At 50.9% G+C, this 13,303-nt stretch overlaps 6 protein-coding genes across 6 annotated transcripts; 4 read left to right on the top strand and 2 right to left on the bottom strand.

Annotated features, from left to right (window-relative positions):
• Positions 1 to 3,001: 3,001 nt before the first annotated feature.
• Positions 3,002 to 3,349, top strand: CGCS363_v009929 (uncharacterized protein; the record flags this gene model as incomplete). The annotated part of the gene is made up of 1 exon (XM_036641778.1): positions 3,002 to 3,349. The coding sequence occupies one exon, from the start codon at positions 3,002 to 3,004 to the stop codon at positions 3,347 to 3,349; it is 348 nt and encodes a 115-aa protein (XP_036493489.1).
• A 1,078-nt stretch (positions 3,350 to 4,427) lies between these two features.
• Positions 4,428 to 5,843, bottom strand: CGCS363_v009928 (uncharacterized protein; the record flags this gene model as incomplete). The annotated part of the gene is made up of 2 exons (XM_036641777.1): positions 4,428 to 4,721; positions 4,779 to 5,843. 2 exons carry the CDS (start codon positions 5,841 to 5,843, stop codon positions 4,428 to 4,430), a joined length of 1,359 nt encoding a protein of 452 aa, XP_036493488.1.
• A 299-nt stretch (positions 5,844 to 6,142) lies between these two features.
• On the top strand, positions 6,143 to 7,372 carry CGCS363_v009927 (NADH dehydrogenase-like protein; the record flags this gene model as incomplete). Its single annotated transcript, XM_036641776.1, has 1 exon — positions 6,143 to 7,372. One exon carries the CDS (start codon positions 6,143 to 6,145, stop codon positions 7,370 to 7,372), a length of 1,230 nt encoding a protein of 409 aa, XP_036493485.1.
• A 603-nt stretch (positions 7,373 to 7,975) lies between these two features.
• Positions 7,976 to 9,037, top strand: CGCS363_v009926 (putative NADP-dependent mannitol dehydrogenase; the record flags this gene model as incomplete). Its single annotated transcript, XM_036641775.1, has 5 exons — positions 7,976 to 8,175; positions 8,230 to 8,306; positions 8,364 to 8,447; positions 8,507 to 8,575; positions 8,637 to 9,037. The coding sequence occupies 5 exons, from the start codon at positions 7,976 to 7,978 to the stop codon at positions 9,035 to 9,037; spliced, it is 831 nt and encodes a 276-aa protein (XP_036493484.1).
• A 244-nt stretch (positions 9,038 to 9,281) lies between these two features.
• Positions 9,282 to 11,463, bottom strand: GAL4-0 (Regulatory protein GAL4; the record flags this gene model as incomplete). Its single annotated transcript, XM_036641774.1, has 4 exons — positions 9,282 to 10,205; positions 10,266 to 10,966; positions 11,033 to 11,357; positions 11,407 to 11,463. 4 exons carry the CDS (start codon positions 11,461 to 11,463, stop codon positions 9,282 to 9,284), a joined length of 2,007 nt encoding a protein of 668 aa, XP_036493487.1.
• A 1,341-nt stretch (positions 11,464 to 12,804) lies between these two features.
• Positions 12,805 to 13,290, top strand: CGCS363_v009924 (uncharacterized protein; the record flags this gene model as incomplete). The annotated part of the gene is made up of 1 exon (XM_036641773.1): positions 12,805 to 13,290. One exon carries the CDS (start codon positions 12,805 to 12,807, stop codon positions 13,288 to 13,290), a length of 486 nt encoding a protein of 161 aa, XP_036493486.1.
• Positions 13,291 to 13,303: the final 13 nt, after the last annotated feature.

The following is a 13,303-nucleotide window of genomic DNA, read 5'->3' as shown; positions in this document are numbered from 1 at the left end:
ACGCAGACCCTGCCAAGAATTCACAAAATTCGTGCTTGAGAGCCAGTTCCGCCAGGGATTCGGATCGTTCGGCGTCGGACGACTAGCCGAATCTGTGCAATTAGCCCTCTAGGGGGTCCGATTTCACCTTCGGCATTGTGCCTGCGGACCAGCCTACCCCAGCTGCCGGTGCGCGCGGCGGTGTGTGGGGGCCAGAGGAAACATGAAGATGCAGACGTTTGACACTCTGCCGTTGGTCACTGTGGTTGTTTCGATGCTACATCGCTTCAAAAGACTTTCCAAAATCGGTGGACGAAGGCAGCGGATGGTCCCAAGCGATCCAATGTGATGGGAAAAGGGGGTCTCGAGGGAGAAAAAAGTCCATAGTCCGAGGGGCCACGCGATGAAATAAAGTTTGATTAGTGGAGCGGACCGTTGTAGAAACCTAGTTCGCGAGAACAAGTGGCCTTGGTGGAGAGAACAGCCGATTTACGGCTCTGTTTAGTAGGATTTCGCCGACATTTGAAACGAGCCTCAGAAGAAATGCTGCCCTTTGTTTAGTTAGTCGTCGTATTTTGCGGAGGGCGAACGGACTTTCGGACAATAAGGTTTCCATCATGGAGGGTTTTGCCTGCTGAAAGTTATTGGCATGTTTACTGGAACTCGTGATATCCTTACAAATTGCTCAGATTCCAGAACAATGGTAGAAGGCGGCAAGGATCGTCACGTCATTGTCACTGAACTTGGTGGAGTGCGGTTACTTCTTGTCTCCGCGTGGGGGAAGTTTTCTCCCGCTTGAAAAGGAACAAAACAGCACCCCCACGAGTCAGCCACCATCGCCTTATGTAAAGAATCGGGCAGAACGACTCCCATTGTCTGCGGCAACCACATGGCAAGCAGGGGTTATCCAGTTATCATCGAACCGACGTTCATCTCATGAATTTTGCGATTTAGCCGCCAGACTTTTACAATCTCACGCAATACGTCGTATATCTCATTAACTTTCAGATAGGGCTACTAGTTTCTTCTTCTTGGCGGCGTGAATTGACTGAAACTTGACTATCTACAAACTCTGTGGCCGGCATGTGGGCGCCTGACAGAGAAAGGGCGACTCAAAAAGTAGCAGTCGATGTGCCCTGCGAAGCTGGGAAAATTACCTGCATCAACCCGAAAGCGATATCAGACATTCAAAGCCTGAAAGAAGGCTAGTTAGCTTTCAGCGCGGCGAAGTCGAGCCCAAGGGATGCGGAAAGCGATCCTTTCGAGAGGGCTGTGAGTGGCAAGGTTTCCACAGGCAACCCTGGCCGGTCACGAGGGTACGATTAACGGCTATCTCCGTGCGTGTGAGATGACAACCCTGGAGAGAATTGCAAGAACAAAAGTTTTGAGTTTCAAAGCGCCTATTTCCATCGTCAGCACCTTATGCTTCTGTACTGGTCTGAGATTGGCGAGATGGTGAAAGTCATGTAGCGAGATTGACAAATTGCGGGCACAGACGCCGGCGCCGGCGCAGAAGCTCCTTGATGAGGGATAACAGCACATTTGCGTGCATACGTGTTCCGCCATGCGTATGCAGTTCATAAAGACAGGAGTTGGGTGGCAACAAGTCGAATCTCAATCAAATAGAGTTTCCGTTCGAAGTCCGCCGGACGTGGGAGTCGGTGGGACTCACCAGCCCCCTGGTTGACATTGGCTAAGCTTCATGAGAGGGGGCTGTCAGCCAGCGTCCGACCCGGCCTCGGAGCCGCCTCCGACAATTCATTCGGTCGCTGCGGGAGGAGTGTTCGCATGCAATCGATTTACGAGTAAGATTTCATATCTCCTACAAGTTTAATTCACACCTCAATGGTATCCAACGTAGAGCATCCATATTATGACTAATATTCAATTTTTTTAATTGCAGCAGCTATTATCGGGCTTCCGAGATATATCTGATGAATTTGCTTCGCGAAAACAATCGCTTCGATTTGAGGTGGAAGATATTTACTGGAGTCCCCAGCCCATGGTCGGAGGCTTCAGCTGGATCCTTTTGTGGATATCAATTTTCCGAAAACGATTCAACCATATTTGCTGCTAAAATCTGCAATCACATTCAATCCGGAAAAAGATCACCGTCAGGTGCAGTTGCATAATCTTTTAACATCCATAGCACGTGGTGAACCACGCCGGGAAAACTATCGGGCATGATAAATCGCGGAGTCCGCAAGACAATCCGAGACCCATGACAAACGTAATTGAACCAACTGAAAGAAGAACCTAGCCACGGGGAGAGCTATCACGTGGATTTCTGTATGGAGATCGCAAAACCAGGGCAAATTGTTCTATGTAGTCCACAAAACAGCGACGGGCATCTGTGGGACATCTTGGCCTTGTTTGCCTGTTGAACGGAGAGTGATTCCGTGCGCAGTTTGTTGAAAGCCAAGTTGCATGAGTGGAATCGGCCCATTGTGTTACAGGCCTGGAGTTGAAAACGCCCAATACCTATATGGTATGTACCACACGCAAGAAAGGGAGGCATCAGACATGTCCTGGACGGATGCAGGGTATCACCAACTGCAACAGGGCCAGGAAACGGCAGGCTGAAAGTGTCCACAAACCCCGGAACAGAAAACGTTCGTCCTGTGCGAGTCTTGGAGTTTTCTCATCCGAGGACAACAGCTGTTGCACGGGGCAATCTCGCAGCATGGCGATGGCGTCTCCCTCAAGGCCCTCTCCTCTGTCTCCCGCCTCCTTCTCCCTTTGGAAAATGGGAAGCACCAGAAAACTCTGGTAACAAACAGTCAGACTGAGAGAAACGCAAGATTCCCTGATGGCGCCTCAACGTATAAAAGTATTCTGTTTCATCGCCATACTTTAACTGAATGAATCATCACCTTCATCACACAATTCGAATATCTAGTGGTCATTGAAGCCATCCTTCTTTAGTCTCTCAGTCACAACCACGATCTCTGGGTTTTCCTCCGGTAATTCACTCGTTCAAACTTGGCGTTTCTACACCACCTTCGCCCTTCAACTCAGTACAATGAAGTTCTCTACCATTCTTACTACCGGCGCCGTTGCCATCTCCAGTCTGATTGGCAGCGCCTCAGCCGAAGCCGGATGCTCAATGTCTCAAAATGCGGCAACGAGGTTCTGGGAGATCAAGATGAGCGATGTCGATGACCCTCCGGCTGTGTGCCACCTGCTGTGGGAGAATCTGAAGCGCTGGCCTGGTTGCACCGTCCAGAAGCCAAACGGCTGCGGCGCACCATTCGGAGGAAACGAGGTTTATATGTACTTCGCCACGACGATAGTCTGCTCCAGTGGCATGATCAAGTCTTCATACTGGCATGCTACGCACAACAGATACGGCGCCATCAACAGCTGTTGAAACGGCGAACAACATACACAGGCGGCATCATTCGAGACAAAGGGGGGCACATTAGGATTTTGAGACCGGATCTTCATCACATTTGTTGACAAGGCAGCAAATGTGCAAAAGCTATCAGTGACGAGGGTGGATATACATGGGATTGGAAACACAATTTGCATTCTCCTTGATTAATGTTGGGTAAATAAAGGGCTTCCATGGCCGTTTTAGTATCATGTCTTGAACCTTTGTGCACATACTTTTTCTCTGACAATTTGATTGAATCGTATGCTTGCGCCTCTTGATGCTTCGAAGATCCTCACATCCATCCCTGAGCAATGATGTATCGCTGAGTGCCTCAAACTCGACTTCCGCAAATCCTAATTGGGCAGGAAACATCCAAACCTACAACGTGAGTAAGAAGTCCACCGACAAATTTAGGTCTGATGCTCGGGCCATTGCGCGAAATCTGAACTCAAGTCCCCTAGACTATACCATCCACAGACATCCTCCATGGACCCAAGAGAAGCGAATATACCATTCTCATTGCTCGAGCCGCTGTGTCCGAAACCTGTAGTAGCCGTCTCGCCTGATTGACTAGTCGCATCGTTCGAAGTCTGCGTGCCATCGCTACTCGTAGTCTTCCTTTTCAAACCGAGAACATGGCGGGCAATTGTCTGTATCTCCGACACGTTCTTAGCGGTCCTTGGCCAAAATTCACCCAGAGCTTTCAGGCATCCAATCGTCAGCCGAATTTGGTCTCTCGCGATTGCTAGCTGCTTGCCCTGCAATAAGAAGTTGCAAGCTGAAAGGAGCGCAAGTGTACCCTCGCTGACCATGCAGGTCGTGAAAGGGGTGTGATGGAATGGTCTAGATGGCAAAGCCAGCAGACGGATTTGCGACTCGACTGCTCGCAGTACCCTTACTGTGTGTACGTTAATCAAGTCTGACGATGGGTTATCGACAGGTGGTTCTCTGGCACAGCTTGACACGTCCTCCACAGGGTTGAACCTCAGGTCAGATAGAGGCCTATGGAGGCCAATACTCGCTCTACATCTGATGTTAGTGGACCATCGCGATCAAGGCGTAGAAGAGTATCTTACACTCCAACGAGAAGATGTGCCTGAAACATGAGCTCATCAATCTGTCCTGTTTTCGACATGATATTCCTACGCTCTTTCGGAAGGAGTAAAGACCACGCATCGATGATTGAGTCGGCTGAATGAAGTACTTGTGCAGAGTCTTCCTTTGATGCGACCTTGGGTACGGTAGATATCGCCAACGCCGCACAACGCACAGCGCTGATGAGGTACGCGAAGGATGAGAAAGTAACACTGTCAGGAGCGAACTCTCTGGAGTCGAAGTCTTCCAAAGTCTTTGGTAGAGGGATGGCCTAATTCAAGTTAGCTCTCTGCCGCAGACGCTTTTATGGGTGACCGCATTTGCTGACCTCTGACTCATATTCGCTCTCCTCACAAGGAAGCTCGACTGTCGCCTCGATGTTCCCGACTCTAAAGTTCATGGTTCCCAAGGTCCCAGCATAGTATGCATCGATAATAAAAAGCATCCACCAAGTCCGTCTCCACGACTCCTCAAGAACTGGTTCGCCGGCATTATACTGCCCTGAGAAGTCAGATTTGTGCATCCCAAGACGTGCCGCAACCTCTGTGGCGCAGTCCATATGATGTTTCGCTTCATCTTTGAAGTTACTCCAAAACAAGGCAATGGAATAAAGCAAAAGATACTGAACCAGTACTGGACTATCTGGGGATAATTGCAGTAAGCCTTCTTCCGCCTGGTCCTTGAGTGAGACAGACCATTCTTGCATGAGATAGATGTTGCCGATTAGGCGCATCACTGGTATTAGTGGGCCGAAGTTGAGCATTGGGGGAGGGTCCTTGACAAGGCGAAGGAAGGCGGCTCGTGGTAGCAGAAATGGATGCAGGTTGTGAAAGCTCTTGTAGTAAGACTTGATCAAAGGGTCCGTTTCAATGTCTCCAGCATGGCTATGAGGCGATGATCTTGAAATCGACTGCGCTGACTCATTTCCGAGAGTTGCCCCGTCAAGTAAATTGAAGTCGTCCAACAATTCCCAGCCTTGTACTTGGGTTGGGACATCTCCCGATTGATGTTGGCCAAGTTGCTCTGAGCGAGGTGTCGAGGTTCCATTCGAATCAGACTCAGGGACTTCGGCGGCAAGCCTTTTGCGTCTCTCCGCCAAGGCCGCCCGGTCTAACCCTCCTCTTCGCGATGGGGCAAAGTCGCATTGCTTCTCGAACTCAATACATCTGCTGCATTGGGGCCGCTTGCCGTCGCACTTCAAGTGCTTTGATCGACACGGCAAACATGCGAGAGAGGATCGCGTCCCTCCCCTCGTCTGGCGCATCGGAGTGTTGGTCGATTCCATGGCATGCTTCGTGGAAGGGCCCTTGTCGAACTCTGGCAATTGGTAGGTCCGGCGCAAAAGATCAGCGGGGACGCGGGTATCCGGGTATCCGGGTACTAGATCCGGCATAGCGGCGCGGGTATTCGACGAGAGCCCGTGATGATGACAAAGACACCCGAGTTGCCGCTTATTGCATAGCACTTTGTGTGGTACAGCCATGTTCAAGAGAACTAGCGGGTGAAACACTCGAAATTGTTAATGACTTTTGCTTTTGAAATTTCAAGACCCTCTAGGATGTCCGGATACCTCGAGCCGTTATAAAAGTCGAACTCTCGAAATGTAATAGCGTCAGCTGTTCGTAGCTAACTGGCTTCATCTTCTGTCCAACACATATTTACTACTAAGTACCTTACTCAAACCTCTTTATCATGTCGACCTCAGTTGTGATCATTGGAGCTGGATTTGCAGGTGTGTGGAGTGCCCTCTCAGCAACTCGTCTCATCAACCTCAGAAATAAGACCGACGAAGTCAAAGTTGTTGTCATTGCGCCGGAGCCGACATTGGTGATCAGGCCAAGACTTTATGAGAGAAATGCGGCCAGCATGTCTCATCCATTGACGACACTGTTCCAGTCTGCTGGTATCGACTTTGTCCAGGGCACTGCGGAATCGATTGATGGCATCCGACAAAGTGTCCAGGTTCATGCGCCGACAGGGAAAGATATCACAGTCAAATACAGCCAACTCATCATCGCGACTGGAAGTCTCCTCAATAAACCTCGAAGTGTTACCGGACTCGAACAGCATGCATTCGATATCGACACGCTAGATGCTGCTGCCAGATTGGAGCGTCATCTCGAAAGCCTCGCATCATACCAACTGAGCGCAGCCCGCGACACCATTGTCATCTGCGGGGCCGGCTTCACGGGCATTGAGCTCGCAACGGAGCTTCCGAAGCGTCTTGGCCATATTGAAAAGCCACGTATCGTTCTGATGGATAGTGCCAAAGAAGTTGGCCCGGAACTCGGACCCGGACCTCGTCCAGTCATCCTAAAAGCCCTGGAAGAGCTACATGTTGAGATCAAACTTGGATCTGCAGTCTCAGCAGTTGACGAGGAGGGAGTAACCCTTGCCTCCGGCGAGCGCATCGCGACAAAGACAGCGGTCTGGACTGCCGGAGTGAGAGAATCCCCTCTTGCGCAGCAGATAGCGGGACCCAAAGACTCTCTTGGTCGCTTGCATGTCGACATGTATCTTCAGACCTCGACGAACAAGGATATCTTTGCGACAGGCGACGCTGCCTATGCCATTGCAGATCCGAGCGGTCACCATGCGCTCATGTCCTGTCAGCATGCACTCCAACTTGGTCGCGTGTCTGGGCATAACGCCGCCGCAGCGCTACTTGGAGAACCTATGATGGAGTATTCGCAGGCTGCATACAATTGCTGTCTAGACCTGGGTTCATGGGGAGCAGTCCTTGGCGAGGGATGGGAAAGAAAGGTCAAATTTCATGGAGACCTTGCGAAGCGGGTCAAGATGTACATAAACCAGACACTGATCTATCCTCCCGTGGACGCGAAAGAGGCGCTCGCTGTGGCCAGTCCTCTGGGCCAAGATTCGGATGAGTTGTTCAAGACCATGCTGGAGATTGTTTCCTGAGGGGGGGGCGGGTAGAGATGGATGGCATGGAGAAATGGAAATAGTCAGTGACGAGAATGACATTTTCACAGTGTAATGAATTTGAAAGCACAGAGTTCAAAGTATTCGCTGGTTTAGGTTTCTCGGCGTCGCGAAAGTAGCGCTTGAGCTTGAGATTCAGGGATGGTGAGTATGTTCGCTAGACTTGTACCCATAACCACCACCTCGTGGAATTGTTCCAACTATCTTCCATGTCAGCGCCAAGAGTACGTTCCAAATAAGTAGCCAAGCACTGTGACACCTTGAGAGATATTTTACTTCTCCAGATGAGTGTTATGACGTCAAGAGGGACCGTCAAGTCCAACGAAACGGTCTCCATTGCTCGCCGGGATTGCCTCAGCCGACAGTGACATGCGCCCCAATGATTCAGTGCTGGGTACCTGCCCCGCCCCCACCAAGAATCCCCTCTCGGACGACAGCACACCGACGCGGAGCGGAGCGGCCGATGCCACGTCTCAACCCAGCTCACTCATTAAAGCGAGGAACTTTCATGATTTGACAAATATTGTAGGGCCTTTCCTGTCACAGTAACTCAACCCAAGTCATATCACAACCAATGCCAACATGTCTATGTCCAACGATGACTGCCAGAAGACCCGCGAGGGCTTCCCCAGGCCATTCCCCAACACACCCTCAAACGTTCTGGAGCAGCTCAAAGTCACTGGCAAGGTAATTGTCGTCACAGGCGCCGCGGATGGTATTGGATATGCCGTCTCCGAGGCGATGGCTGAAGCCGGAGGCAATGTTGCGTTGTGGTACAACTCGTAAGTTTTCTGGCCAGTTGATCAACCGGAATTACGGTGTTAACATTTCGGTAGAAATGACGCAGCGATTCAGAAGTCGAAAGACCTGGCGAGCACGCATAATGTGAAGACATCAGCATACAAGGTCGACGGTAAGCAGACCTGACAAAACTAGAACTAGAGTCCCCGTTACTAACTATACCTGTCAGTTTCGGATTCCAACCAGGTCCAAGAGACTATCGCCAAGGTTCTGCAAGACTTCGGCAAGATTGATGTTTTCATCGCCAACGCTGGTAAGTTGACAATCAACACAGTAATATTAGTGTTGGAACAAACACTGACACCGTGTCAGGGATGGCCATCTCAAAGCCTATCCTCGAACAGACTCTCGACGAGTACAGGAAACAGATGTCTGTCAACGGTAGGTTGCTGCAGATCTCTAAATAGGGTTTTCCGGTGAGAGTATCGCTAACATATTATAGTTGACGGAATCGTGTACTGCTCAAAGTATGCCGGTGAAGTCTTCCACCGCCAGGGCTTCGGCAACCTCATCATCACATCCAGCATGAGCGGCCACATCGTCAACGTGCCCGTCGACCAGCCCGTGTACAACGCCACCAAAGCGTACGTGACGCATTTCGGAAAGTCTCTTGCCCGCGAATGGCGCGAGTTTGCGAGGGTCAACATTGTCTCCCCGGGTTTCTTCGACACTAAGATGGGCGCTGGTCCGTTGGCGTTGCAAGAGGCGTACCGCATGGCGGCGTTGGGCAGACAGGGTCACACCAAGGAGATCAAGGGCCTGTACCTGTACCTGGCTAGCGATGCGTCCACGTACATGACAGGTAGCGATGTTATCATTGACGGAGGTTACGTCTTGCCTTAAGAAAGCTGCATGGGAACAGGTGTAAATAGACTTGGAAAGGGAATATTCAATAGAAGTTAGAATTAAGAAGCGAGGATGTGCCAGTGGCGAGTTGTTGATGATAATATCTGACATTTCGGCCGCTGTAATTTTCAGGCTTTTCTTCTCCAACGCCATTCGACTAGCAATAAAACATCAAGATTAAGAAATATGGCTACAATGAATCTGCTCCGCAATTTGCTTCATATGGCGTTTGCGGTTGATTCTATGTAGTCCAGTCACCTAGTAGGAGGTCTAGCGGCATATTGTCCATGAAGTCAAGCGATGCCTCGCTCAACAACATCCGAAGACTCGGGTCAGCCGTCTCATCACCGAACACAGGTTGACTTTCACCGTAAAACGCAAAGTCGTTCTCGCTCGGCAAATCCATAAAATCGTGAGCTGGCGGCATGATACTGCTCTCCGGGTAAGCTGTCGTGATATCTTGGCCCAGGTTAGAAACCTGGAAGGAAGCTGGATCCAGCTCCAAATCAAGCTGCGGTAGAAACTGAAATTGGCTGTGGATGCGATCCAGCATCTCCAAGCAGCGCTTCGCTGATCTGCTCCTCTGCTCCAGCGTTTTGAGACAAGCGCGCGCCTTCGACACGGAATGCTGCCATGCGAGCCTGTCCTCGTCGGGCCGACTAGTTTCGGTGAGATAGTTGGCTTCCAGGACCAACGTGGCCTGGAATAAGAAGTACGTCGCGTACCAGATGAGGCCCTGGTGTATACAGGCTTCGTTGGCCATGCAGAAGGTGGCGATGTCGTGGATACTTTGCATGGCAACTTCAAGGCACTTTTCTTCTGCGTTGGTCTTGGTCGGAAGATAGCTGTGGTATTTTTGGCTGCCGCGCCAGAGAAGAATGCGGAGATTCTGTTCTTTCCAGAGAACAACAGATCGTGGTGCCCTGAACCAATTCGGGCAGTCCGTTGTGAGGAAGTACCCGGGTAGGTTTTGTCGCCACCGATTGAGGTCCCGTTCCATGTTCTCTGCCACACGGTACTCGACCTTCGTACTTGCGGTCTTTGCTAGGAGGAACTCGTGGTAGACAGCATCGGCAATCTTTGCCAGTTGAGCTTGGCATATTACCGCTGAGTATGTGGTCGGGTAGTTGACTGGGGATGGTACGGGTGCCTTGAAAGACAGCTCCTATTAAGTGTAACCATGAGCATTTTGGGTAATACTTGAAGCAATGTCACCAACTCTTACCTTGTCATCAACGTTGCGTGGAATTCGAGTGTCAATGAAGTCATCTGACATCGTCGGCGGCCGTCCTGTTGTAATGTTGAAGCCGCTCTCGAAGCAGTATACTGTCCAAAACAGCTGCCTCCGGCGCTCATGGCCGAGGGTGTCTTCGGGTCCTGGAGGTTCACGATGCAGGCCCAGCCCTAACGCCATTCGATACGCCAATCCAATGAAGTTGTAGCCCGTGTTGGTCCGGTCTCTCTTCTGGAGGTAGTTTCCCATTAGGAGAAATGCCTGCACCGTCTCAATCGTGCCTGACTCTAGCATCTGGAGCGACAAGTTTGATCTCGCTGCACTGTAATGTCCGGATTGCAGATGTTCCGTTTCGGTACTTGATAACCAGTGTCCGATGGCTAGCACCATGTGATAGACGACGCGCCATGGTGATTGAATGAGGCGCTGCCGGTGTCCCGCATTCACCCGTTCTCGGAAGGTCTTCTCATGCAATATGGGGTAGCAGTTATTGTAGAGAAGGAAGTAGGCGTCAATTAAGCGGCTTGCGACGTATGATACTGGTAGATCTAAAGGTTCTGGAGGTGGGAGTCCGGCAGAACTTGATGATTGTCTGCGACGTTTACGTGATGTCGGTGGGTTGGGCCTTGGTGTGCTTGATACGTGTATGACCGAGTCGATCTCGCCTAGCAGTTGCGACCCAGAACTGCTTCCTGTCACATTACCCTTTGATCAGCAACCGGGACAATCAGTAGAACGATGAAAGTTGTCTTTCGTACCGAGGTATCCAGAGTCGTGACTCGAAAGCATAGCCATGCCATCGTTGTCATGAGTTGAAGACTTGTATTCCGGCGACAGAGATCCCTCGTGCCATTCGTAGCTGTGCGGGGTTACTTCATCGGATTCTTCCGGAGTGTTGGAGCTATCGTCATTTTCCAGCCGTTGATTTCCGGGCTGATTCAATGCCGATTCGATATCGAGATCCGGGTTAAGCGATCGCAGCAGATTCTGGAGCTGTGTGCACCGAAGTTCGGCTGCGTCCAGGTTCTTCCGGGTCAGAGGGGTCCGATCGGGTGGGCTCTCGAAGCTGCATGTCTTTCCGGTCTTGGAGCAATAAGAACAAGGGTCATTCGGTGCGCTGCCTCTCATACACCTGCTCTTTCTCTTTTGACAGTTGACACAAGCCCGGCCTGTCACGGTGGTCGGGCATTTTGACTGAGGTGGACCTGATGGTTGCATTGTTGTGCATGTTCACGCAGCCACGAAGATATATGACCCTGCACAACGCAAAGTTTACGTGCTGCCAGTCTGAGAGCAATTCAAGGTCTCATAGTTCCCGGTAACACTCCGAGATCATGTATCCCGATGTTCATGCCTCCACAGTGTCTCGGCCCACTGATGATCCTGATCAAGCCACAACACGTGATGCTACCCCTCAGAACTCCATGACTGTCGGAGCACAGTCGACCGACGCCTGGGTAAGCGAAAGCAAGGGTTTTTCGGACTTCGTCGGAGATAAGAGGACAGCCCATGCCACAGCTCTACGCACCTGTGCCACAGATGGAAGGTACCCAAGTCACCTGCATAGCCGCGGTATTGACGAGACGAAGCTTGGTATCAATTTTTGTCAAAGAAACTGTAACTTGTATGTCATATAAGTATCCGATAAACGGGAACAGCAAGCGATGTGTTCGTCAATGCCACGCAGGCCAGTTGGCGATTGCGAGGTTTAGCCACCAGACGTAACAGTCCACACGGGTGTTCCTCTTCGCGATCCGGAGGATCATAAGAGTAAGACTGAAATCGAATAGGCGGATGACAACGCCAAATGAACGAAGCTTCCCTCAAGAAAAGATGCAAGTACTTGACAGCTTCCACCAAGTTCCTTCTGGGAAGCGGAATCAAACAGGTCCCATGGTCTTGTCATCTTAACGATCCTTAGTCAGGGGCGGTTCCGGGCCGGCGATCGGGTGTCATCGGCGGTCCGATGATGACCCACTACCAACCCCGACAAGCTTTTCTTTACCGCGCGCGCGGGTCGGCATCTTCAACTTTGGTCCTCCGGTGGGAGCAAAAGTGGACCAACAGGTATTTCCTGCTCTCGTTTTGGCAAGGTCGAAGCTCGACTCGTTGTCATTGGCAGGTCGGTCACATCCAGTCCCTGGCAGAACTAATATCAACGTCAAAGCGATATTTGTAAGCTTCAGGGGCATGACAACTCTGAATTGAACATTGCGATTCAGCATGGAAAGAGTCATGGGTTTTCTTGTGGCCAAAATGCCTAGTCAACAGCCAGCATTGTGTCACCCCTGTCACTCGGCAACGGCCTCGACGCACCTGACATACTCGAACTCATAGGAGAAAGACCCTCATGATCAAATCCAGAAATCACTTTTGACATCTCATAGGATTGTATAAATCAGTAGCCTTCCGTTTGATCTTCGACTTCTCTTCTCGCACTTCACCCCAACTCATCACGCCAACACATGAACAAGCGGCTTCTCGACTTTACCCGACTCCAAGTAAACACGCCTCACCTCAACAACCCATCATGCGTCTCATTTCTGTCGTCGCGAGCGTCGTTGCACTTGCTAGTGCCTCCAAACTTGGCAGCTATCACCCCACAGCTGCAACCCTGCCCAACTGTCCTTCCCGCCCAGCTAGTCCAGCGGAGCAGCGGGCCATCTTTAACGACTTCGTCAACGACTTCTATGTGGAAAAGAACACCACAAAGGCCCTCTTGAATCATATGACGGAGGACTATATTCAACATAACCCGAACGTCCTTTCCGGCAGGCAAAGCTCTGTCGACTTTCTCGCGACTCTCGTCACGCCTGAAGGGGTCAACATGACTATCATCCACAACAACTTCGACAACAATACCGGCTACATTCACTACCGCCTGGACACACTTGGTGCTCCCGAGCCAACGGCGATTGTCGACATCTTCCGGTTTGATGGCACGTGTATCGTGGAGCATTGGGACGTTATCCAGGTCCGTCCTGCCAATGCCACAAATCCGCTGGCAATGTGGTAGAAATCTGGGACCG

The sequence above is a fragment of the Colletotrichum siamense genome (assembly GCF_013390195.1).
Source record: "Colletotrichum siamense strain Cg363 chromosome Unknown KSG_Cg363_contig06, whole genome shotgun sequence".
Taxonomy (NCBI): Eukaryota; Fungi; Ascomycota; class Sordariomycetes; order Glomerellales; family Glomerellaceae; genus Colletotrichum; species Colletotrichum siamense.
The sequence above is the reverse complement of the archived record's forward strand: the minus strand, read 5'-3'. Positions and strand labels throughout refer to the sequence as shown.